Here is a 22,822-nt window from a genome sequence, read left to right on the forward strand (position 1 = left end):
AATCTGGGAGGCATGTAATAGGGTTATAGTCTAATATGGCAGTGTAGTAGCTTTCTGTGATCTGGGGGATGGCCTGCTCAGGAGTATTGTGTCGTGGAACCGAGGAGAGTGAGCTCATACTGTTCTAACAAGACTGTTCCTGGAAGGCTGCAGTCATTTGGAGGCACCTCATTACCAGATCATTGGGGACCAGCTGGAGAGAGTTCACAGAAGACCTAGGAATGATTAAGAGACTGGAGGGGCTGATTGATGAAGAAAGTGTAAATGAAAACCATATAACTTGGCTGAACGAAGATAGCAGAAATATACAACTGTATGAATATCTCAAGAGTATAAACTTGGGGGAGGACAATCTTTTATGGTGAGATTTTGGTGTGGGGTGAATAAGCCAGGGTGAATTTAAGCCATGGTAAATGTAAACTCATAATCCAAAATATCTGGTGGTATACTTTATTTTTTGGAACCTCCTTAGTTAGACCACCAATTGATTTGGTTTAATTTCATGTCCCTGGACTCATGGCTGCTGCTTCTGTGTAGAGAATGCTAGAGACTACATCTTGCAAAGCAAACTTCTTTCTTAACTTTGTGGAAATCAGTAGGTGATACTGAAACTCCTACGTGCTGCCACTAGCTCTGTATGCACCAGAATTCTGAAGTGAGCTTTCACATTAGGTTTTTCATAGCATTTTAAAAGTAGAGACTGCATCAGTAGTATGCATTGTAATAATTTTAGGAACTTGAATACAGTATTTGCTCCCTGAGATACTGGTTTTAGGAAATATTAGCCTTGATGAAATGCAAGCATGATTGTATGAAATACGTATTTTGGAAAATGATCATGCAAAATTCCTAATTGGGGTATGGAAGGCATAAAGCTTTTAAATAAGTGTTGAAATTAGAAACATTTGCATAATTGTGCAAGTTTTGTAGCTCTGTTCCTAGAGGGGATAGAACTGGAAGGAAATGATTTTAATGCTTTCTTTGGTTTATAAAAGTGTGTTCATTTATACAAGGCAGTTATGTAGCTTTAAAACTAAGACCGCTTGACCAGGAATTGGTATGCTTTTTCTGTAAAGGGCCAGATAGTAGAGTTTTGTGGGCCATGCATTTTTGCTGCAACTACTCAGCTCTGCCATTGTGCAAAAGCAGCCATAGACAATATGTAAACTAATGAACTTGGCTACTTTCATTCTGTTTTTACAAAAACAGGTGGCTATGTGGATTTGGCCTGCAGGCTGTAGTTTGCTGACTCCTGCTCTGGACTCCTACTCCTGAAAACATGGTTTATAAGACCAGAAGCATCAGCATTACCTGTATGCCTGTTAAACATACAAAATATTGGGCACCTTCTTAGGCTGACTGCTCTAGAAACTAAACCATGCCTCTCAAACTTCAACATGCATAGGAATCAGCTGGGATCCTGTGAAAGTGTAGACTCTGACATAATAGGGCTGAACACCATACTAGCCACTGGGAGGCAAAGATGAGTAAGACCCAGTCAGTGTCCCCAGGGAGCCCAGAATCTATTAGGAGAGACTGCTATATAAGCAGATAATTTTAATGTGGACTAATAAATGTTATAATAGAGATATCTTCAACATAGGAGTATCACAGAGGAGGAAGTGATTGTTTCTGCCTGGTGTGGGTAGAGTCCTTAGAGAGGCCTTGGGACTGGACCAGAGAAGGGGGAGTGCTTGAGTTGAGTCCTGAAGTTCACTAGAGGCACTGAAACATGGGGTAACTGTGGTAGTTCATGGTGGAGACAGTAAAGATTATGTTAGAACTGGAAGTTATTTGATTTAATACTCAATTAGCTGATCACAGGATTGGAAACCTACTAAGATCATAATGAATAGAATTAAAAATTCAGTACATTCTATCTTACTTCCTTTATACTGTTTCCTTATTTGAAAAAAGGATAACTTGGCCTATTCTCTCCCCTTTTTTAGGAAAATAGGTCCCTAAAAAAATAGATGTTGTCCAGAAATAGGAATGTCTTACGTGTTCTTTCATCATTAAGAATTTGAAGGCTGGGCGCGGTGGCTCACGCCTGTAATCCTAGCACTCTGGGAGGCAGATGGTTTGAGCTCAGGAGTTCAAGACCAGCCTGAGCAAGAGCCAGACCCCATCTCTCTACTAAAAATAGAAAGAAATTATCTGGACAACTAAAAATATATATAGAAAAAATTAGCTGGGCATGGTGGTGCATGCCTGTAGTCCCAGCTACTCAGGAGGCTGAGGCAGAAGGATCATTTGAGCCCAGGAGTTTGAGGTTGCTGTGAGCTAGGCTAATGCCGCGGCACTCTAGCCCGGGCAACAGAGTGAGACTCTGTCTCAAGAAAACAAAAGAATTTGAAAATCACTAAAAGGGCCTGGTGAGATAGCTTGAGCCTCTAATCCCAGCTACTAAGGAGGCTGCGGTAGGAGGATCAGTTGAGGCCAGGAATTCAAGACCAGCCTGGGTAATGTAGTGAGACCCAGTCTTTAAAAAAAAAAAAGAAAGAAAGAAAGAAAGAAACAAAAAGAAAAACACTAAAAGATACAGGTAGAAGACAAAAATTATTTATAGTTCTATATACCAAGAGAGGAACACTATTAATATTTTTATGTTTTTCCCTTCTAGTCTTCTTTATATAATGTTGTATTTCTAAAATTGGGATTGTGCTATGTAAACAATTTTTTGCCTGCTTTTTCATTCAACATTTTTTTAAATTATTTAAGACCTTTATTAACAGGTGCTTGCAGTTTGTTGACTTTTTTGAAAAAATCAAGTTGTAAACTTTTATTACAAATTAAAAATGAAGTTCTTAAAAATCTCAACTTGACCAGATATGAAACAATTTAAAAACCTTTAAAGGCGCATTGAGAAAAACCAGGCTTTTTTAAAAAACACGTTTGTTATTACCAAAAAAGACATCTTTAGGTAAAAATAATAAAAACCCCATGCTGCATAGATAATGCAGATAGTTCTAGTTATCTGGTCAACAGGCGAAAAGCAAGCACTTAAGGTCTTCAGCTCCAATCTTGTTCATTTCTTATTGCTGGAATTTCATATTCATTTCTTCTTGTTGGATGACTAAACCGGACCATGGTGGAGATGGTAAGCCGGCATTTACTCAGCCCCGCCCTGCTCAGCCTCAGGAGCTGAGGAATTCTCAGCTGGTGGATCGGCTGCTTTTGTCTCTTTGCGGCTGCTTTTGTCTCTTTGCCGTCTTGTGGTTTAGGGTTTTCTTGGCGTCGGTAATTGAAGTTGCGGCGCTACCGACGTTGAGGCGGCTGCTGACCTTGGGTCTCATCTCCTTGATTCTCTTTATCCTCTTCACTGCCTTCCTCTCTAGGCTGTCTTTGGCGAGGAGGGCCCCTGCGGAATCGTGGTCTATAACCCCGATACATATTCTGTCTTACTGGTGGTCTATCTTGTTCTCCTGCACCCTGGTTGTCAGCACCCTCCATCACTTCTCCCTGTACAGGAGGGTTGGGATACTGTGGTCGACGCCCATAGGGTCTCCGCGTGTAGTAAGGTGGGAGCCTTCGCCTGCGGTAGGGCCGGAGTTGCTGGCCTGGCCTTCAGGAGCGCTCTCCGATCCCTCATTCTTTTCCCCACTCTCACTATTCTGGTAACTCTGCTGGTAATGCGTGGAGGACCCCTGTGACGTGGAGAGCGTCTATAATGGTTACGGTCTGCTGCATATTTACTGCCTTGAACTGGGATTCCACCAAGGCCTATAACATTTGCTGCCTCCGCACCCTTGTCTCCTTCAACAACATCAAACTGCACAGTTTCTCCATCTCCTACACTGCAAAGGTACTTCCTGGGGTTATTCTTCTTTATGGCAGTCTGGTGTACAAATACATCTTCTTTGGTGTCATTCCTGTTGATGAAACCATATCCGTTTCTTACATTGAACCATTTTACTGTCCCCAAAACCTTCGTTGTGATGATCTTTTTGTCCCTGCCGGCAGGCGCCGCCGATGTGAGGCCGCCTGGGCCACCGCTCCCTGCGCCGCTGCCTGTCATTCAACATTTTATTTGTGAACATTTCCCTATATTGTTATTCCTTAAAAATGTCATTTTAAAAATTCTTATGTAACATTCTCTCACAGGGATCTCTTATAGTTTATATAACTATTCTCATTTGGGGATCTTTTAAGCTGATTCCAATAGCTAGTTGACCCAGGTTTGGGCTCATGTACTTGGCAAGTCTATTGCTATATTTTAAAATAAATATATAAACTTATTTATTTTTAATTTTAAAAGTTTGCCAACTCATTTGATTTGCTGGCCTTCACTCATTCTGTTCTTCTGTTCTTGTTAGCATTTTGTATTTTCTACCTTGGTTTTCCATAGTAGAGAGATAGAAGAGTAGTCACTAAAAGCATGGATTCTGGATCCAGTTTGTCTGGGTTTGACTCAACTCATTGTGTATTATCTTGAAAAAGTACCTTAACCCTTCTATGTCCCAGTTTCTTCATCTGTAAAATAGGGATAATTGTCTATGTCTTAGGGTTGTGAGCTAATACATATGAAGCACTGGGAATAGTTCCTGCCATGTGGTAAGGTGGTCTCTTTTACTGGTTAGTAGTCTCCTCTAATTTGTTTTGTGGTGGCTGTTTGTGTATGTATTGCCATAAACCTTCTTTCTGCTACATTTTTGGTTAACGAATATCTTTGAGAGTTATAAACTGACTTCACTGGATGTTACTTGGTGACTTTATTTTGAAAGTTCACAGATTTGTTTTTCCCACTTGTAGCAGCATATTTTACTGTTTTAAATATAAAATCAGCTTTGTTTAACCATGTCTTGGAAGTGCATACGTGGGCACAGAGGGAGCAGACTGCGTAGGCGGATAGATTGGGTTTTAAAGCTCTTTGGTGGTTTCTCCTTTCCAACTGAATATTGTCCTGCTTCCTTATCGTGGTATATAAGGCCCTCTGTAATCTGGCTCTGCTGGTGCTTTCATCTCATTTCTCTTCATGGTTGTTCCCGGACCCTGTGCTTAAGCCCCACTAAACTGAAACTGGGCATATGGTTGTGATAAAGCTCACTCTTTAAATCTGTGCCCTAGTGACATAGTTACAGACAGTGAAGTTGCCAGTTGACTTTTCTTGTGGAGTTGGAGAGTGACCTTAAAGAAACTGTGGAGTTTTAATTGGGAATGCTTGGTCAGAGTTTACCAGCCTTTGGTTATTTTTAGTGGCCCACAGTTTCCACTGCCTGTTCTACCTCCTCTTTATTGTTTTCTGGGGCATCTCTTTCAGATATAACCTATATCACTAACCCTGTTTTCTTTTTAGGGTAGGATCTTGGAACACCAGAACATATGTATCCTCGGGCAGTTGATTGTGCCCTGCACTAGAGAAAAGTCTGGGAATGATATATTCTTCGGCTGTATTTCTCTGCCCTGGAATTCATCCAGTTCCTTCCAGAAACACTGACCCTCTGCTTACTCTGACACATCCTCACTGAAGATCTGATGGACAGACCCTTTCCGGTGACCTTGTGGCTTTCTTCTTTCATGTGGAAGTTGGAAGACAAGGTGAAAAGGGCCAAAAGTTATCTGCTTTGGTGAATACAAGTGCTCCACTTGGTTCTCAGAACATGGGCCCTCGTTTAAAGGTAAGGAAATAGATTGTTTTAATATTCAGTTATTGGAATGCAGAACATGGATCCAGTTACCAGCTTTTAAGCCTTTTCAGTAAGCCATAGCTGTTGAAGTATGCAGTTGCAGTGAGAATTGACTTTGCACCTCCAGTAGAGCAATTTTAATTATGAAGAAACCAATTCTCCCTTTTCAGGAAATGACTTTTTCACTACTGATCTTCAGGGTTGGGGCTAAAATTTATTTGCTATTGTAATTATAAATCTTAATACTCCAAAAAAAGCAAAGGGTTTTAGAATATGTATGTCAATCCACTTTCTAACAGTTCCTTGAGATAGGTATTTTCAAGTATTCCCCCCTTTTTGTAGGTAACGTGAGCCAAAGTGCTACAGTATTGAGCAACTAGACGAGGATGTTTCAGTAAGCAAGTGATATTTTTGCACTAGATGATTGATCCTGCATTCCACTTTCCTTGGTCATGCTTTATTTTTATTTCAAAAATTAAAAAAAGCCACAAGAGTTTATCTTTCTAATTTTAGCTTTAGATTCCTTATAGTAAGATTGGGTAATGTTTTTCATACTTTTACCTGTTTTCTTAAATCTTTTCTCTTCCCAAGTACTTTGCTATTCCTATGATTTCATTCTTTTTTATGATCCATTGTTGCATGAGGTTAAGAGCATTGGGCTTCAAAGTTAAACATGGGCTTGAGTCTCAGCTGTGTCACTTAACCTTCAATGAGATGTTGGCAAGTTAACTTTTCTAAGCCCAGCTTTTTTTTAACTGTAAAATAAGAATAATAATACTTATCTCACTAAGTTGTTGTGGTGACAGTTACTTAGGCTAACATATGTAAAGCACTTAGGCCAGTGTTTGGCTTGTGAAAAGTGGCTCAATAAGAGGGTAGAGAGTTATGAGTTTACTACTACTGTTATTCTACTAGTTTAGTGTATCACAATGCTATAATAAGGGCAAGAACACTAAAGAGATGAACTGGAAAACAAAATACTCATGTAACAATTTTATGAAATAGTATGGTGGAACCTTAACATACTTGTTTGTTCTTGAATTAGACTCTGGAAAAGTTCCAAAATAATGTTATACAGGAGAAGTGTGAACAGCAAAAAGCAGAGGGTGCTGTAGAAACTGTTGTAGAAAAATACCATGCATGAAAACTCATGACCCGAGTGGTGGGTATTTGATACATACTTGTTGAACTGAATTAAATTGGCAACTTTTAGGTCTAAAGAGCTTATAACCCCTGAATCAAGAGAATATACTGCTAGAGAAGTCTTTTACTCTATCTAAGAGGAAGATCCCATCTGGAAAATTCCTGAGGCATTCTAGACAAAGAAAGACATTTGACCTCATCTATTCAGCAGATAGTTTAGTCATATTTATTGCAACTATGTTGGATGCTTTAGATAATTTTTAAGACTAGTCATTGCCTCATGTTATTTATCACTTCTGAAATGAAAAAGAAAACAAATAAGAGACTAAAGAAATATAAATGCTATAAGATAAATAAAAACAAAGTTGTATGGAAATTCAGAGGAGGGAAGGAATTTCTAAATTGAGGATCAGGGAAGATTTCAGGGAGGGAGGATATGGTTTTCCCTAGACCTTAGGATCAGAAGATGTTCCATGTATGGAGACTGAGGGGGAAGAGGATATTCTAGGCAGGGAAGATGACTTTTGAAGGCATGGAGATGGGAAATTTCAGAACTTGTATGTAAAAGTGTAAAGGATCTGATTTGGCTAGATCAATGGATCAACAATGAGGTACTGTGGAAGGCAGGGCCAAAGAGAACGGTGAGAGGTGGGGGTAGGGGAGGGGGAAGGGGTAGCATTAGGACAGGGCAGAGGGTGATTTGTTTGGGAGTGAGGAATAGTGACCAAGGACTCAACAAGGTAAAGTTCATTACTCTCAGCTTCATGAAAATTGGGACTGTGGCTACTCAGTTCCCCTAGTACCTGGCACATTAAGTAAGCACTTAGTATTTGTTGGCTGAATTATTTTAGGATGAGTTTTTAACTCTTTATTATAAAAATTTTCAAGCATAAAATTAGAATAGTATAGAGAGCTCCCATGCAGGCAGAGATTTTAGGAACAGTCATAGAAGGCATGCCTTTTTTTAATTCTGATGCATTTCTCATTCAAGAAAGTGTGGGCCAGTAGAGAGGTTCCCTGAGTTTCCTGTCAGCTCCGAAGCAAAGGAGTGGTGATATTGGTACTACTACTGCTAGTTGTTACAGTCATTAAAACTTTGAGAACTGACTGTATACCAGGCATTACTCTGTTTACATGTGTTAACTCACTTAATCCTCATAGCACACCCCCTGTGAGGTACATATAGGTGTTGTCTCCATTTGACAGATAAGGAAACTGGCACCCTATAGAAAGATTAAATGACTTGTCCAAGGTCACATTGTGAGTGGCAGAGCATGGATTCGAACCCAGGTAATCTAACGCTAGAATATGTGCCCTCATTCTCTATATTATACTACTTGTTAACACTATTTGGTTTTACAGTCTTGATGGCTATGGGTAGTTACATTGAAGTCATATCATACTTAAAGGAGATGGTGCTATAGAAATTACTAAATCTCAATTCTTTTTACAGCAATGAGAATTCTGAAGCCTAGATAGGCCACATAGTTAGTTGCAGCCCTGGGACTGGTCTCCAGGATTGTGACTTACTGCGTGTCAGCTGCATCTCACAGAAAAGGTGGTTGTAATTGTCAAAGATAGTAGATAGAAATTTTTCCAACCCTGGTGACTCAAGCCATAAATTTGTCACTGTTCTTCCTCCAAGGAGCAAGAGACATGGGATCACAAGTCTGTAACGCCAGTCACATATGTTTCATTTTCTGCTGAGTTCTATAACTTCCCTGAGGACCAGAAGTTTCACATCTAGGATCAGATTGGATGGCATCTAGCTGAGAAGTTAAACTACCATTTTGGTCTAACCAAGTCTGCTAGGATCAGTGGTCCCTAACCCCTTGGCTGTGGCCCAGTACTGGTCTGTGGCCTATTAGGAAATGGGCCACACATCACCACCTGAGCTCTGCGCCACCCTCCCCCGACCCGTGACACCCCTACCTGTGGTCTGTGGAAAAATTGTCTTCCATGAAACCAGTCCCTGGTGCCAAAAAGGTTGGGGACCGTTAATCTAGTACATCCTGTAAGGTGCAGACAGTTGCTTTTTGAGAGATGATAGCAGCTTTTCAGCATAGAGGTCCAGGAGACAAGATACTTGTTTGGGAAGGAGGCTCAGTAGTTGTGATCTTAAATTTTGGGTCTGTATATTGTTTATAATTTATATGTGTTGACAGTTCTAATCTTCCTTGGGTGGATTTCTTTTCTAGTAGGACTTTAGACACCAGTCTAAGTAGGGATTTCTATGGAACTTCAGACAGTCATTCCTCAAATTACTTATTTTCTGTGGGATCCATTGGGTATATTGTCATCAAAAGAACTAATGGGCTGTTTTCTTTCTCTCTTTCTCTTAAATTTTTCCAGCACTATCAGATATAGAAGCGCAATCTGAAAAAAAAGACGTTTTGTTCCCTTGCAGATCTGAGCCTAGAAATTTTTGGTTGACTTGCTTTTAAGTAATATTCTCGTACTGATAAAAAAAGGTGCTGGGTTGAGATAACATTGATAACCTTAATGTATATATATTGACTTGAAAGAGTGAACTCAGAGCATTGTAGAATGGAGAGCCTATACTAAGGTCAAACTCAGTGATAAGATATGAACATCAGTGTACTATGCATTTTTCCTTGGTAGCACCTTTAGTGGTTCAAATGACCAAATGAAGATTGAAGTCTTATTCTGGAAACAAGTTTAATGACAGTGAAATTCAATTTCCCCTCAAACTCTGACCTTGACAGGCATCACTGAGGATAAGAAGTATAGTCTCCTTTTGTTCCTCTCCTTGGTCTTTCTGCTGAGCTCATCTTCCAGAGGGCCCATTAGTTTGACTGATTGGTAACAGCATAAATGACTTCCCTTACATACCCACTGCTTATTATTGGGTTGACCAAGAGTTCATTTTAATTACATAATACCAACATGATGATAATGATACTTGCTTTAAAAAAATCTACATTTTATATAGCTATTTCTACTTAGCTGAATTACTTCCAGAAGGCAAATATAAGGGGAAAGTGACTCAATTATCTTCTTTGCTTGTGTTAATTAGCACCACTTTGCATGGGGGAGGGAAACTGTCTTGGGAACCATGGATCTAAGAAGATGAAAGCCATGTTATTGTATTTTGTAACTAGCAATATAGCAAGCAAGTGGCGGTTTGTGGTATCCCTAGGGTGGTTGGTAGATTGGAAGTCTTGAGGAGGAATGATGCAGTCTCTCGTTTCTCTGAAACATGTCATAGGACACCTGTCAAGCTAGAGAGAGGACAGGAATAGCAGGCTACATAGACTAGAGAGAGTTGGTTGGCTCAAGCCTTATGCTCTACTTTGTTTCACTCTGAGATGGCTATAAGGAAGAGTTCTAGGAAAAAACTAAACACGTTTTCTTTTCCGGCTGCAGCTGTGATCCTCGGCTGTCTGTCGGCATTGAAGGGACCTGATGTTTTACGTTATTGGTAAGTTATAGAAAGGGCTTTCTTTATTATCTTTTTGCGGGGGTTGCTTAGGTCCCTTTTGCCTCCTTGTTTATCCCCATTCCCCTTAATAATACAGCTAGAAATATTTCCAGTCATGCCAGAATGTATATTCATAGAGTTGGCAGTGGGATTCATTCATTTGGGAAATATTTACTGAGCAATTATAGTCAATGCCAGACACTGTTTACTGTGGAGTCTAAAGTTGAATAAGGCAAAAATCTGCCTTCAAGGAGTAGGAATTCATAACTTGAAGGGGGAACTGGTCAAGGAAGAGAAAAATTATAATAGGTGAATGTACAGGGGTTTGAAGGAGCCCAGAAGAGGGAACCCCTAACTCTGATGGGGACTGGGGAGGGCTTCTGCCAAGTAGACAGGGCAGGGGAAGGCTCCCAGGTGTGCATTGTTTTGAGAAGGAAATGGAGGGAACCAAATGCACATTCTTTTTACTGCTTCTGTGGGGGCCCACCACATGTAGGAAGGAGGGAGCAGGGGAGCATTATATGTAGTTCAGGTAGAGCAAGAGTTAGCAAACTTTTCCTGTAAGAGGCCAGAGAGTAACTATTTTCGTTTTTGATGGCCATACAGCTATTCAACTCTGCCAATGTGGTGCCCCAGACAGTTTGTAAACAAATGGGTGTGGCTTTATTCCTTAGTACTTTATTTACTGAAACAGGCAGTGGGTGGGATTTGGCCTGAGAGCCGCAGTAGCTGACCCCTGAGGTAGAAGTTCCTCTCTTCATCCACAGGGGTAGTGACCCAGTATAGTGTTTCTTTGGCAGTCTTGCAATCTCATACTGACTTCCTGTAACTTTTGAGAGATGGCTATCCTACTCCATAATGAGGTGCTGTAATGTGTAACTGACAGGTGGTTTGTGTGTTTTCTCTTTTACATAGGTGGAATCACAGTATCTGTGGTTGCATTCTTCTTCACAATTAAGTTCCTCTTTGAGCTTGCCGCACGAGTAGTCAGCTTCCTCCAGAATGAGGACCGTGAGCGCCGAGGGGACCGGACTATTTATGACTACGTGCGGGGAAATTACCTGGATCCCCGGTCTTGCAAAGTCTCTTGGGATTGGAAGGACCCCTATGAGGTGGGCCACAGCATGGCCTTCCGAGTGCATGTAAGGGAATGTTTCTGTCTCTGTACCCGTTGGGGTTTTTAAGTCACTTGCTTTCCAGAGCTCAGTTCAGTCTGTTGGTATTGCTGGTCTGGAATGTTAACATTTTTGCTTGTTTTTCAGCTCCTCCCAGGAACTTGGGAATTGTTACTGTCTGAAGAGTTACAAATTTCTCTATCATTTTGGTTTCATAGGTGCTTACATTTGAAGAAGTATAAAGCTTAAGGGTACCTTTTCAAAATAAGAAAAGTATTACTAAAAAGAGTAGGTGTTACAGATCAGGGGTTGGCAAATCAGGCCCACCTTCTGTTTCTGCAAATACATTTTTATTGTAACATAGCCACACCCACTCATCATGTATTGACTGTGGCTGCTTTCACACTTGAATAGTTATGACAGTTGAGTTGTCTATGGCCCATGAAACCAAACGTATTTATTATTCTGCACTAAACAGAAAACGTTTGCTGAGCCCTGCAGTGACTTCTCCACTGTAGCATTACAGCTTGAGAGCCTGAACCCCTCCTCCCCTTGCCTGGTGCTTTAGTTCACTTGGTGCCAGTGCTCTTGGCTGACTTACCTTTAAATTTGGGTTAGCACTGGTAATGTAATATAAAGGGCTGATAAGACCGAGGAGGCAGCAGTGGTAGTTCAGAAATGTCAAGCTGAGGTGGACATTTTCTTGATTCAGTGGTAATTCTTCCCCTGTCCTCTGCACAGATTAAGAATTTGTTCATCATTGAATGGTTTCTTTGGAGAGTTGGGGGCGTTGGTTTCTGTGTTTCTTTGAGCAGGACTATAAGGAGTGGATAGGTGCTGGGATTTACCAGTGCGGCCTCTGCCAGCTGACGCCTCCCTCCCCACACTCTCTAATTACATAGATGATTTTTTCCCTTCGCTCACTGATGGGTACTCCTGTTCTCCCCACTGCAGTTATTCTATAAGAATGGGCAGCCTTTCCCTGCACATCGGCCTGTGGGACTAAGAGTTCACATCTCTCATGTTGAGCTAGCAGTGGAGATTCCAGTGACTCAGGAAGTCCTTCAGGAGCCCAATTCCAACGTGGTAAAGGTGGCCTTCACTGTGCGCAAGGCTGGACGTTATGAAATCACAGTGAAGCTTGGTGGATTAAATGTGGCCTATAGTCCTTACTACAAAATTTTCCAGCCTGGTAGGTTTTTTTTTCCCTTTGTCTCCCTCCCTCTTCCTCACTCCCTCCATTCTTTCTTTGCTTTCTTTTTTTTAAATAACACCTTTATTGAGATTTAATTTACATGTCATACAATTCATCCATTTAAAATATACAATTTAATGGTTTTTAAAGTTCACATACTTGTACAACCATCATCACAGTCAATTTTAGAGGATTTTCATCACCCCGTAAAGAAACCCCATACATTTTAGCAATCACTTTTTCCCCATACTCTTCAGCTATAGGCAACCATTAATCTACTGCCTCTGTAGATTTGTCTACCCTGGACATTTCATATAAATGTAATCATAAAATTTGTGACCTTTTGAGACTGCTTAGTTTTACTTAATATGATACTTTTAAGGTGCATCCATTCTGTAGCATGAATTAGTACTTCATTTCTGTTTATTGCCAAATAATATTCCTTTGTATGTGTATGCCACCTTTTATTTATCCATTTGTCAGTTGATAGACTTTTGGGTTGTTTCTGCTTTTTGGCTACTGTACTACTGTAAGTAATGCTGCAAACATTTGTGTACAAGCTTTTGTGTGGACATACATTTTTATTTCTCTATAAGTAGAATTGCTGAGTCATCAATCTGGTAAGTTCTTAAGTGACAGGGTGCCAGAATAGACAAAAAATAAATCCTTCTGATTTGTGAAACCTTTTCAAGTAAAAGCACCTTGACCCCAATCCCATCCTTGATGCTAATATGTGTTTTCTTTGTCATGGAAGAGTGCCTACCCAAGCTTCTGATACCTGAGAATTGAGGCCTTTGTCCCTACTTTCCCCCCTCTCAAGTCCTTTATGCCAGATAACAGATGCTCACTGGTATTGAAGTCTAAAATTATAGTCTCTGATTCTCAGTTCTGCAACCTACATGTGTAGTGTGTTGAGATTGTTCCTGTGTGTCATTATTTTTTATTTTTGCCATTCTGATAAGTGTGTAGTAGTATCTCCTTGTGCTTTTAATTTGCATTTCTCAAATGGTTAATGATGTTGAAAATTATTTCATGTGCTTATTTGTTATCTGTGTATCCTCTTTGGTAAAATGTCTCTGCATATCTTTTGCCCACTTCCTAATTGGAATTTTTTGTTTTTTTGCTGTTGAGTTTGAGAGTTCTTTGTATATTGTATTGTACGTGATAGTCCTTTGTTGAATATGTGGTCTGCAAATACTTTTTCCCTATCTGTAGCTTTTCTTTTTACCCCCTTAACAGGGCCTTTCATGGAACAAATGTTTTTAATTTTCACGAAATCCAATTTATGCTCTTTTTTTTTTATTTGAGACAAAGTCTTGCTCTGTCACCCCGGGTAGAGTGCAGCGGTGTGCTCATAGCTCACTACAACCTCTGACTCCAGGGCTCATGCTATCCTCCTGCCTCAGCCTCCCAGAGTGCTGGGATTACAGGCATGAGCCTACATTTTATATTTAAGATCATAATCCACTTATAGTTAATTTTTGTATGTGAGATTTGGGTGAAGATTCCCTTTTTTGCTTATAGATGTCTAGTTGCTCCAGCGCCATTTGTTGAAAAGGCTATCTTTCCTCCATTACAATGCTTCTGCACCTTTGTCAAAATTCAGTTGGGCATATTTGTGGGGATCTATTTCTGGGTTCTCTGTTCTTTTTTATTAATCAACGTAAGTGTCCCTCCACCATTACCACAGACTCTTTGATTACTGTAGCTTTTATAATAAATCTTATAAGATATATCCTAAGTCTTGTAATAGGCTCTTATAATTGGTAAACTGGACTCTTCATACTTTATTCTTCTTTTTGAAAATTGTTTTAGCTATTCTATAAATAGTTCTTTTGCCATTCCTTGTAAATTTTAGAATAATCTTATCTAAATTTAATAAGAATTGCATTAAACCTGTATATCAGTTTGAGGAAAACTGACATCTGTATTATGTTGAATCTTCCATAAATATGATATGTTTCTCCATTTATTTAGATCTTTTTTATTTCTTTCATCAGTGTTTTGTAGTTTTCAGTATACAAGTCTTGTAGATGTTTTATTAGATTTGCAACTAAGTATTTCATGGTGGTTTTTTTTTTTTTTTTTTTTTTGCAATTGTTCAGCACTTATTTTTAGGGCCCACCTAACTCTTAGGTTCCCAATGGGACTTCAGGCACCATATCTGTAACTCATTGTTTCTATTTACTCCAGGTTCTTTTCTCATTTTGTCTAATGCTTACAGTGGTTAAGAATTTGTAAAAATGAGCCTCAAAGTTTATTTGAGTTAATTTTTCTATTTCTCCCACCCCCCCCCGCCCCGCCCCTCTTAATAGTGTTATTTATTCCTAGATAAATATCTAGGGATCTAGCTCTCTAGGACTCACTGAGCAGATCTTTGTGTCCTGAAGAGCCCCTCTCTAAATGTTAGATTTCATTGTCTTTGTTCCAGGAATGGTGGTTCCTTCCAAGACCAAAATTGTGTGCCATTTTTCTACTCTTGTGTTGACCTGTGGGCAGCCACACACCCTTCAAATAGTGCCCCGAGATGAGTATGACAACCCTACCAACAATTCCACATCTTTGAGAGATGAGCACAATTACAGTTTGTCCATTCATGAGGTAAGCAGCCTCCCTTCTTTATGTGCTAGGGAGAGCAGGCTCCTTTCTCTGTCATTGTCACCCCTTCTAATTTACTTCCATCTCTTGTTTCCTTGTCCCTGCCTTCTGTGCTGTCTGCATCTTCATCTGATAATACCTGTCTTATTAGTAATTGTGAGACTTAGATTAGATCACAGATAGGGAAGTTCTTGATAAAAAGTAAATTGCCTTGCAAATAGGGAAAAATTTTATATGTGAAGTGACGCTTTGTTATCTTCCTGTAGCTCGGCCCTCAAGAAGAAGAGAGTACTGGTGTCTCATTTGAGAAGTCAGTGACATCCAACAGGCAGACTTGCCAGGTGTTCTTGCGACTCACCCTGCATTCTCGTGGCTGCTTTCGTGCCTGCATTTCATACCAAAATCAGCCAATCAATAATGGCGAATTTGACATCATTGTCCTAAGTGGTGAGTTGAAAGAAAAGGTGTGATTTAGTCCTATTCCCTGGCCACTTCTTTGCATGATCTCACAAGCATTTGATATTGAGCCATGGTTGGCTTATTTCCTGTGGGCTAAAGGACTGGTGATAGGCAGTATTTTTCTCCCCTGACTCCTACTTTAAACCTTATCCCTTATTATACTTCAGAGAACGAGAGGAATATTGTCGAACGCAATGTGTCCACCTCAGGTGTGAGCATTTACTTTGAGGCCTATCTTTATAATGCTACCAACTGTACCAGCACTCCGTGGCACCTTCCACCCATGCACATGAGCTCCTCCCAGCGCCGGCCCTCCACTGCTATTGAGGAGGAAGATGAAGACTCACCCTCTGAGTGCCACACGCCCGAGAAAGTGAAGAAACCGAAGAAGGTGTACTGCTACGTGTCACCAAAGGTTGGAACTCCCATTCTTGCCTTAAAATCCCTCTGCCTGAGCCTGCATGTATTTGGTATTTGGTAACAGAAACCACAAAGTAGCAGTCTGAGTTTCAGGGCAAGATGTTGACTTGTGGGGTTTCCGAGAGATTAAGTTAAGCAGAAGATTGTGCCACTTATACTGCTGCAAATGTTTGGTTTCAGCGAGACTAAATCTCTATCTAAAGCTTTGGTGCTTTAGAGCACCTGTGTCATTCTGTCCTTTGATTGCTTCTGGAATATTTTTCAAGGCATGGCTCTTAAGAGTTGTGTAGAAAGCTACTTTTACCCATTAAAAATTTCTCACTAGTTTAAAAATCACTGTTGGCTCCTTGTGCTATATTGGAACAATTTGATCTTTCATTCTGTGATTGGTGAAGCCACTATAATGCATGTCACTATCAGGCTACAAGAATAAAGACATATTGTAGGGGGAAAAAGGTGAACTTCCCAAGCCCCTGAGCTAAGAGGCGCTTTGTGGTAAAAGTTCCTTTTTAATATTTGTATTTTCTTATTCGTTCAGTCCTCATAAAAATGAGACTCTGTTGAAACATCCCATTATATCCCTTTAATCTCATAACCAAAACTGAATTTAATTCTGTTCTACTTCAGAACACTTCACTGTTGTACCATTCTTCATTTAAAAATCTAGCCTTAAATTTAGTCTGGTTGGGATGGTAATGAAGGAAATGGGTGGAGTGGATAAATGAAACAAGATTCGCTATGAGTTGATAATTGTTGAAGCTGTGATGGGTTCATTGTATTATTATTTTTTCTTTAGTATGTGTTCAAAATTTTTTAATGAAGTTTTTAAAATCAAGAAAAAAATCTGACCTGCACATTCAGATAAAAGGGTTTTTCTTAGGCTAAAAAATTACTGCATTGTCTTTTCCTCTTTTGTTAATGGCATAAAGAGACTCCTCTTTATTCTTACATGAGGTGTTTTTATGGACTTTTTTGTGTGAGACCTCCCCAGCTACATCACCCCACTGCCCATCTTCCTACCTTTCCTTCTTTGGCAAATCCTCAGAACCATGCCAATAGGGATAAAGCAGTAGGTATGGGCTGCTGGTGTCCTCTGTCCACTGATTTGGAAGAAGTCATTCTGAGCAGCATCTGGCTGAGGAGAAGGAGATTTTAATTGCTTCTAGGTGAAATCTTCTGTACCCATAAAGTGAAAACCTGATCTCAGATATTGAGAAATTGTAGTAAGACTTGAATATTAAGATTATGAAGTATCTCTGTGTAAAATGGCATTGTCAGAGTAGTATTTTTCATTTGCCTTTTTAAAGATATAGTTGATGTATTTATTTGATTTAATACTGACTAAATTGTCATTTTTGTCCATGGAGGGAAAAGATTATTATGAGAAATGTAGATAGGGACTATAATATTTGAATTCTAATACCCAAATAGAACCATTTTATTTATCATTCACTTCCTGTTCTTCCTGTTGGTCCTCTAGCAATTCTCAGTGAAGGAGTTCTACCTGAAAATCATTCCCTGGCGCCTTTACACCTTCCGAGTGTGCCCAGGAACAAAAGTAAGTTGAGCCTTACATCTAGCTCATGCTGAGCAGGCTTCAGCTCTGGAATGTTTCAGCCTTTTCTTTTTTCCCAGAAGGGCTTTTGGTGTTTCTGGAAGTTCTCATTGTGCACACAGGATTCATTGCCTAACAAAGAAAGTGTGTTATCTCCTCACTAAATGGCATGAAGAATATATATAAATTCTGGAAGGGCACATGCCTATAAAAACAGGAATCAGTAACAACTCAGAATACTTCACCAGTTATCCTTTGCTTCCAAGACTAAGTTAATAGAAAAAATATTGGTAATTCTGGCCCAAGCTTGGTCTCCCAGTGTGGTGAAGCTAACTTTTAGAAACAACATTCTCATATATTAAAAATAAATGGTTTTCTTTTCTGGGCTTTTGGAATCTAAATTTTTGCCCAAAGTCTTGACTATGTCATTTTATAAAAATCATTTTCCTCCAGCCAGTTTGGAGTAGTCATTTCTTACTATTTTATATATGCTTGCTACTCTCACCCTTCTTATGTTTTATGTTGGAAGGTCTGTAATGTTGCCTGTGATCCTTACTAAAGGCAGTCTCTATGAATAAAATAATTTAAAATTTGAATTGTAGAGCACTGAGGTGAAAAGAAAGGAGATGTACCCCCGGTAGGTACTCACTTGGGGAAAACAGGCTTACTTGTTTTTGTTGGTTGGTACAGAAGGGTAGGGATATGGAGAGTTTTTGCTGGGTTTGAGGGTTTTATAGATTAACTTCTTTTTTTTTCTTTGCTAGTTTTCATACCTTGGCCCTGACCCTGTCCATAAGCTGCTCACACTGGTAGTAGATGATGGCATTCAGCCTCCTGTGGAGCTCAGCTGTAAGGAGAGGAACATTCTAGCCGCCACTTTCATCCGCTCCCTGCATAAGAACATAGGTGAGGTTGGACAGGGATTCTGATGGGGAAGGTAGTGACCTGAGCCACCATGGGTACATGGCAGTGTGGAGGTGGGACTCCACAGATGTCTTATAATGAGGCAGTAATCATGATGGATCTTGCTGCTCCTCAGGAGGCTCTGAGACCTTTCAGGACAAGGTGAACTTTTTCCAGCGAGAGCTTCGGCAGGTGCATATGAAAAGACCACATTCCAAAGTCACCCTGAAGGTCAGCAGACACGCCTTATTGGAATCGGTGCGTAGAGCTTCATTTCTGTCACCACATGCCAAAGTTTTCCAACAAGAACCTCTTTAGTATTTGGTTATATTCTGCAGTTTATCTTTCTTATGAAACCTAAATTTCTCTCTGTAAAAGATATATTTTTTATTTGTTTGATTATACTAAGTTTAGGGCAGAGTTTTTGGAGGTTTGTTATTTAGGGAAAGAGATTAGTTGACTCATTGGCTTTCAAATCTACTGAAGTTGTTCCTGAACAGTGTCATGGAACTCCTATGTAGGGCAGGTGTAAGTGGTGGTTACAGAAGAAAGTTCTTGTTATTGAATCCCTGGAATAGAAGAGCTCTTGTTGGATTAAAAGGAAATGATTTTTGTTGTCACTCTGGTCTGATGGAAAAGGAACACTGATGTGTGTCTGTCTCCACTGCACAGACACTGGCATAGTTCTTACATTCCCTGAGAATGAGAAGGGTTGGTCCCTGTCCAGAAAGTGTTTGTGATGTTTGGCTCTGGTAGGTGTGCCTGGAAACCCCTTTTCACAGCCACATTCTCTGTGTGGCATGGCTCCCTGTCTGAACCTAGCCTTGTGGATAAAGATGTCTAGTGGATAGACCATACTTTGCTGAAAACCAGGACTCCTTGGTTCTGTCGCTTACAGCTTACTGACTTGAGTCATTTTTTACTCCTTTATGCAAGAGTTTTCGTATTAATAAAATAAGGGTTTAAAAAAAAACCAAACAGCTTCAACTTTCTAACAAGTGATGGTGTAAAGACAAATTAGATTATTTTTAAAAACTTTAAAGTTCTTTTGGAGATATGTGCATTCCAAATATAAGATGGTATTATTAAAGCTTATTTATGAATAATCTATTTCCTCCAAGTAGTAGTGGTTAGTTCAGCAGACAATGGCAATGCTCTTGTTTTTGTCTTTGACATCCAGGGGATGCCAGCCAGTGTTCTGACAATTCCCTTCCTTTCACTGCTTTTCAGTCTCTGAAAGCCACTCGGAATTTCTCCATCTCAGATTGGAGCAAGAACTTTGAAGTGGTTTTCCAGGATGAAGAAGGTCAGTTTTGGAATTTATATTCATCTTTTTAACTCTCCTCCCCACTCCCACCCTCACTCTTACTCCTTCTCCACAAAAAACGAAAACAACTCCCTCCCCACTGTCCCCTAAATTCCCCCCAAAACTCAGCTTCTTTTTCCAAGGGAAAAAGAAACCATGAGTCAAGAAAGAAGGGTACTGTTTTCTGACCACCTGGCGTGGAGGAACTTGTAGAGCACAGACATATGGGGATTGGAGGGAGGACTCTAAGAGTTTGAACCAGAATGGCAAAGTAACTTTTGAGAGAACGAGCCGTTCCCTGGGATTTCTGATATGTTTCCATACTAGGGGGCATTAGCTTATTCATCAAAATACCTTTATTCCTACAGAAAGGCGGGATTTCAAAAGAAGTCCACAGTTTAGATGAGTTGCAATTGGGAAACACTAAGGTAGTGGAATAGAGGGAATGTGGAGAGTGTATAATAAAATGATGACTAAATGAACAAAAGTGGTAAGAGGAGGTAGGCCAGAGTCATTTTTTATTTTCATTATATTTTTCAGCTCTCGACTGGGGAGGGCCTCGCCGGGAATGGTTTGAGCTAATCTGTAAAGCCCTATTTGACACCACCAATCAGCTCTTCACCCGGTTCAGTGACAACAACCAAGCATTAGTGAGTCTGTGACTTGCCCATGGGTGGGTGGAAAATGGGGATTTGGGGGATTATGTTATAATGGATAGACTAACAGGGACTTGAAATTATGAAACTGACCTAGGAGTCTGACAACTTGTGTCCTGTTCTTAATTTTGCTACTTGCAATATGAGCTAATCAGATTACCTCTTTCCTCTTTACCTTCATTATTTCATCTGTAAAATAAGAGAAAATGCAGGTAGATGAATATTGGACTAAAAAGCATTATACTGCAGTGGCTACTCTACTAATTATTATAATAGTTAAGCCACTTTCTCAAAATATACCTGAAGCAATTGATTTCTGTACTAGATCTTTGACTAGGTAGAAGCATTAGAGCAGTAGACTTTGGTTGAAAGAAGTTCTGGTTTAGGGAAAAAGTGTCACATCATCCACTGATTCAATTCCATACTTAGCTAGGGACCACAAACTTGATATAAAATTCTTCAACTTAATATAAATCCATCTTTGCCCTTTATCCTCCAGTCACTTTGAATTACTCAGTGCTGGCTACCAAAAGACTAATGTCATTTGGGGTGGGCTCTTTGATCTTCACACTGAAATTCTTGCTTCCTTGGCATGGAGTTGGGGAGGGAGGGTCTTTCTAGAACTACGCTTGAAGAAAAATGGCCCAGGGCCTTTCAGTCTTTTTCTTGGACAGGTGCATCCCAATCCTAATCGCCCAGCTCATCTGCGTCTGAAGATGTATGAGTTCGCAGGGCGGCTCGTGGGCAAGTGTCTTTATGAGTCCTCTCTAGGAGGACCCTACAAGCAGTTGGTCCGAGCTCGCTTCACCCGTTCTTTCCTGGCCCAAATCATAGGACTACGTATGCATTACAAGGTAACATCTTGGGGGTGCATTTTCTACTAAGGCCCCCTGGCCATTAACTCTGGAATCTCTACACTTAAGCTTATTAATCTTAAGGTTGAAGAAATTAAGTGGTTCCAAGCAGTTACAAATTTCATTTCTGGGCAAGAGCATTCATGTTCTGTTCTGTATCTTTCTGTCTCCCCAGTATTTTGAAACAGATGACCCAGAATTCTACAAATCTAAAGTTTGTTTTATCCTCAACAATGACATGAGTGAGATGGAGCTGGTCTTTGCAGAAGAGAAATATAATAAATCAGGTCAATTGGATAAGGTGAGAAAGAGGACCAAAGGCTGTGGGTCCCATGTTCTCCGGCTTTCTCTAGAGCAGCATTGGCTAATAGAACTTTCTGCATTGGTGGAAATGTTCTATATTTGTGTTGTCTGTTAAGTACTCAAAATGTGGCTAGTGTGACCAAATAACTGAATTTTTCATTTTATCTTATTTTAATTAATTTAAATTTTAAGTAACTGCACTTGCCTAGCAGCTACCATGTTGCACAGCTTTAGGACATCACATCCCATACTTTTTGATCTCAGCTCATTTGAGTGGAGCAAAAGACACATGTGCCCATCTATCCCACCCATTCCTACTTTCCAGTCAAAAAGGAACTGAGTGATATTGAAGTGTCACTGTACAAGAAGATTTGGAAGAGATGGCAGTGTCTTCATCAATATTAGCAGTAGTGATGTAGATGATTTATTTCTTGTGCTACTAGATAGAAATGCTTAGTCACATACAATAAAAATCCAGAATTGCATATAATAACAGAAAAAAAGTTTTACATTTTTAGATCCATTGGGAATCCCTCAATGGATCTAAATTATAGTAGATTAAAATGGTGTTCCTACCATGCTATTGCCAGGATCTTAAAATCTGGTCTTATGACTTCATTCACCTATGGAGACAACCATGGTCACTGTACCCAAATTTTCAGCATGGTGGTTTTAAACTGTGCTTCAGGGCTCCTTCAAATTTCCTTTACAAGTTGTTTATTGGGGGATACCAATTCTATTTGGAAATCATATCGCTTGTCAGCTTTTTCTTTGCAGATAGGAAAATTGGGGGTCCAAATAGCTAAGTGACTGAAGGTCTGTAGCAAATGAGCATCAGGGTTGGGATTATAATCCAGGATCTCCAAGTTTCAAGCTGTGGCCCTTTCTGTTGACTCATGTGAGAGATAGAAGAATGTGCAGAACAACTGTTCCCATCCTCGAATTTCTGAGACATAGAAAGAATTCTTCACTACTTATCTATTCACTCTCACTTGCTCCGAGAAGAAGTCAATAGTAGTTTAATTTTGAATCATTTGGATTAAAATACTGCTAGCAAGGAATCTAGATGTAGTCCTGTTACATCACCATTACTTGACTGGGTCAGAGAAAAATCTCACCCAGACACCTATTTCAGAAATAGTAGCCAGTGTTAAAAAGCTGGATGCACAGCAGAAATTTGTGACTGGCACTGATGGAGGTCAGTAATGCTGTTTGTGGAACATACTGGGCAGGTAGCATCTTATAA

At 39.9% G+C, this 22,822-nt stretch overlaps 1 protein-coding gene and 1 pseudogene across 4 annotated transcripts in view; one reads left to right on the top strand and one right to left on the bottom strand.

Annotated features, from left to right (window-relative positions):
- AREL1 (apoptosis resistant E3 ubiquitin protein ligase 1) overlaps positions 1–22,822 on the top strand; it is a 38,854-nt gene that overhangs the window by 10,350 nt on the left and 5,682 nt on the right. For 2 of the 3 annotated variants that reach the window (XM_045563900.1, XM_045563891.1), the window contains exons 2-15: positions 5,297–5,618; positions 10,158–10,212; positions 11,128–11,354; positions 12,282–12,519; positions 14,954–15,123; positions 15,387–15,567; positions 15,747–15,994; positions 17,480–17,557; positions 18,319–18,460; positions 18,594–18,715; positions 19,688–19,763; positions 20,304–20,413; positions 21,094–21,273; positions 21,449–21,574. In XM_045563900.1, coding sequence (XP_045419856.1) covers positions 10,197–10,212; positions 11,128–11,354; positions 12,282–12,519; positions 14,954–15,123; positions 15,387–15,567; positions 15,747–15,994; positions 17,480–17,557; positions 18,319–18,460; positions 18,594–18,715; positions 19,688–19,763; positions 20,304–20,413; positions 21,094–21,273; positions 21,449–21,574 — 1,914 coding nt within the window. In that variant the 5' untranslated portion in view covers positions 5,297–5,618; positions 10,158–10,196. The remainder of the gene's footprint in view (positions 1–5,296; positions 5,619–10,157; positions 10,213–11,127; positions 11,355–12,281; positions 12,520–14,953; positions 15,124–15,386; positions 15,568–15,746; positions 15,995–17,479; positions 17,558–18,318; positions 18,461–18,593; positions 18,716–19,687; positions 19,764–20,303; positions 20,414–21,093; positions 21,274–21,448; positions 21,575–22,822) is intronic. The other variant, XM_045563909.1, reaches the window with a different exon arrangement.
- On the bottom strand, positions 2,712–4,018 carry LOC123638456 (annotated as a pseudogene). Its single transcript, XR_006735425.1, has one exon. The product of XR_006735425.1 is annotated as a Y-box-binding protein 1-like (transcript).

Source organism: Lemur catta, chromosome 1, assembly GCF_020740605.2.
Source record: "Lemur catta isolate mLemCat1 chromosome 1, mLemCat1.pri, whole genome shotgun sequence".
In the NCBI taxonomy this organism is placed as follows: domain Eukaryota; kingdom Metazoa; phylum Chordata; class Mammalia; order Primates; family Lemuridae; genus Lemur; species Lemur catta.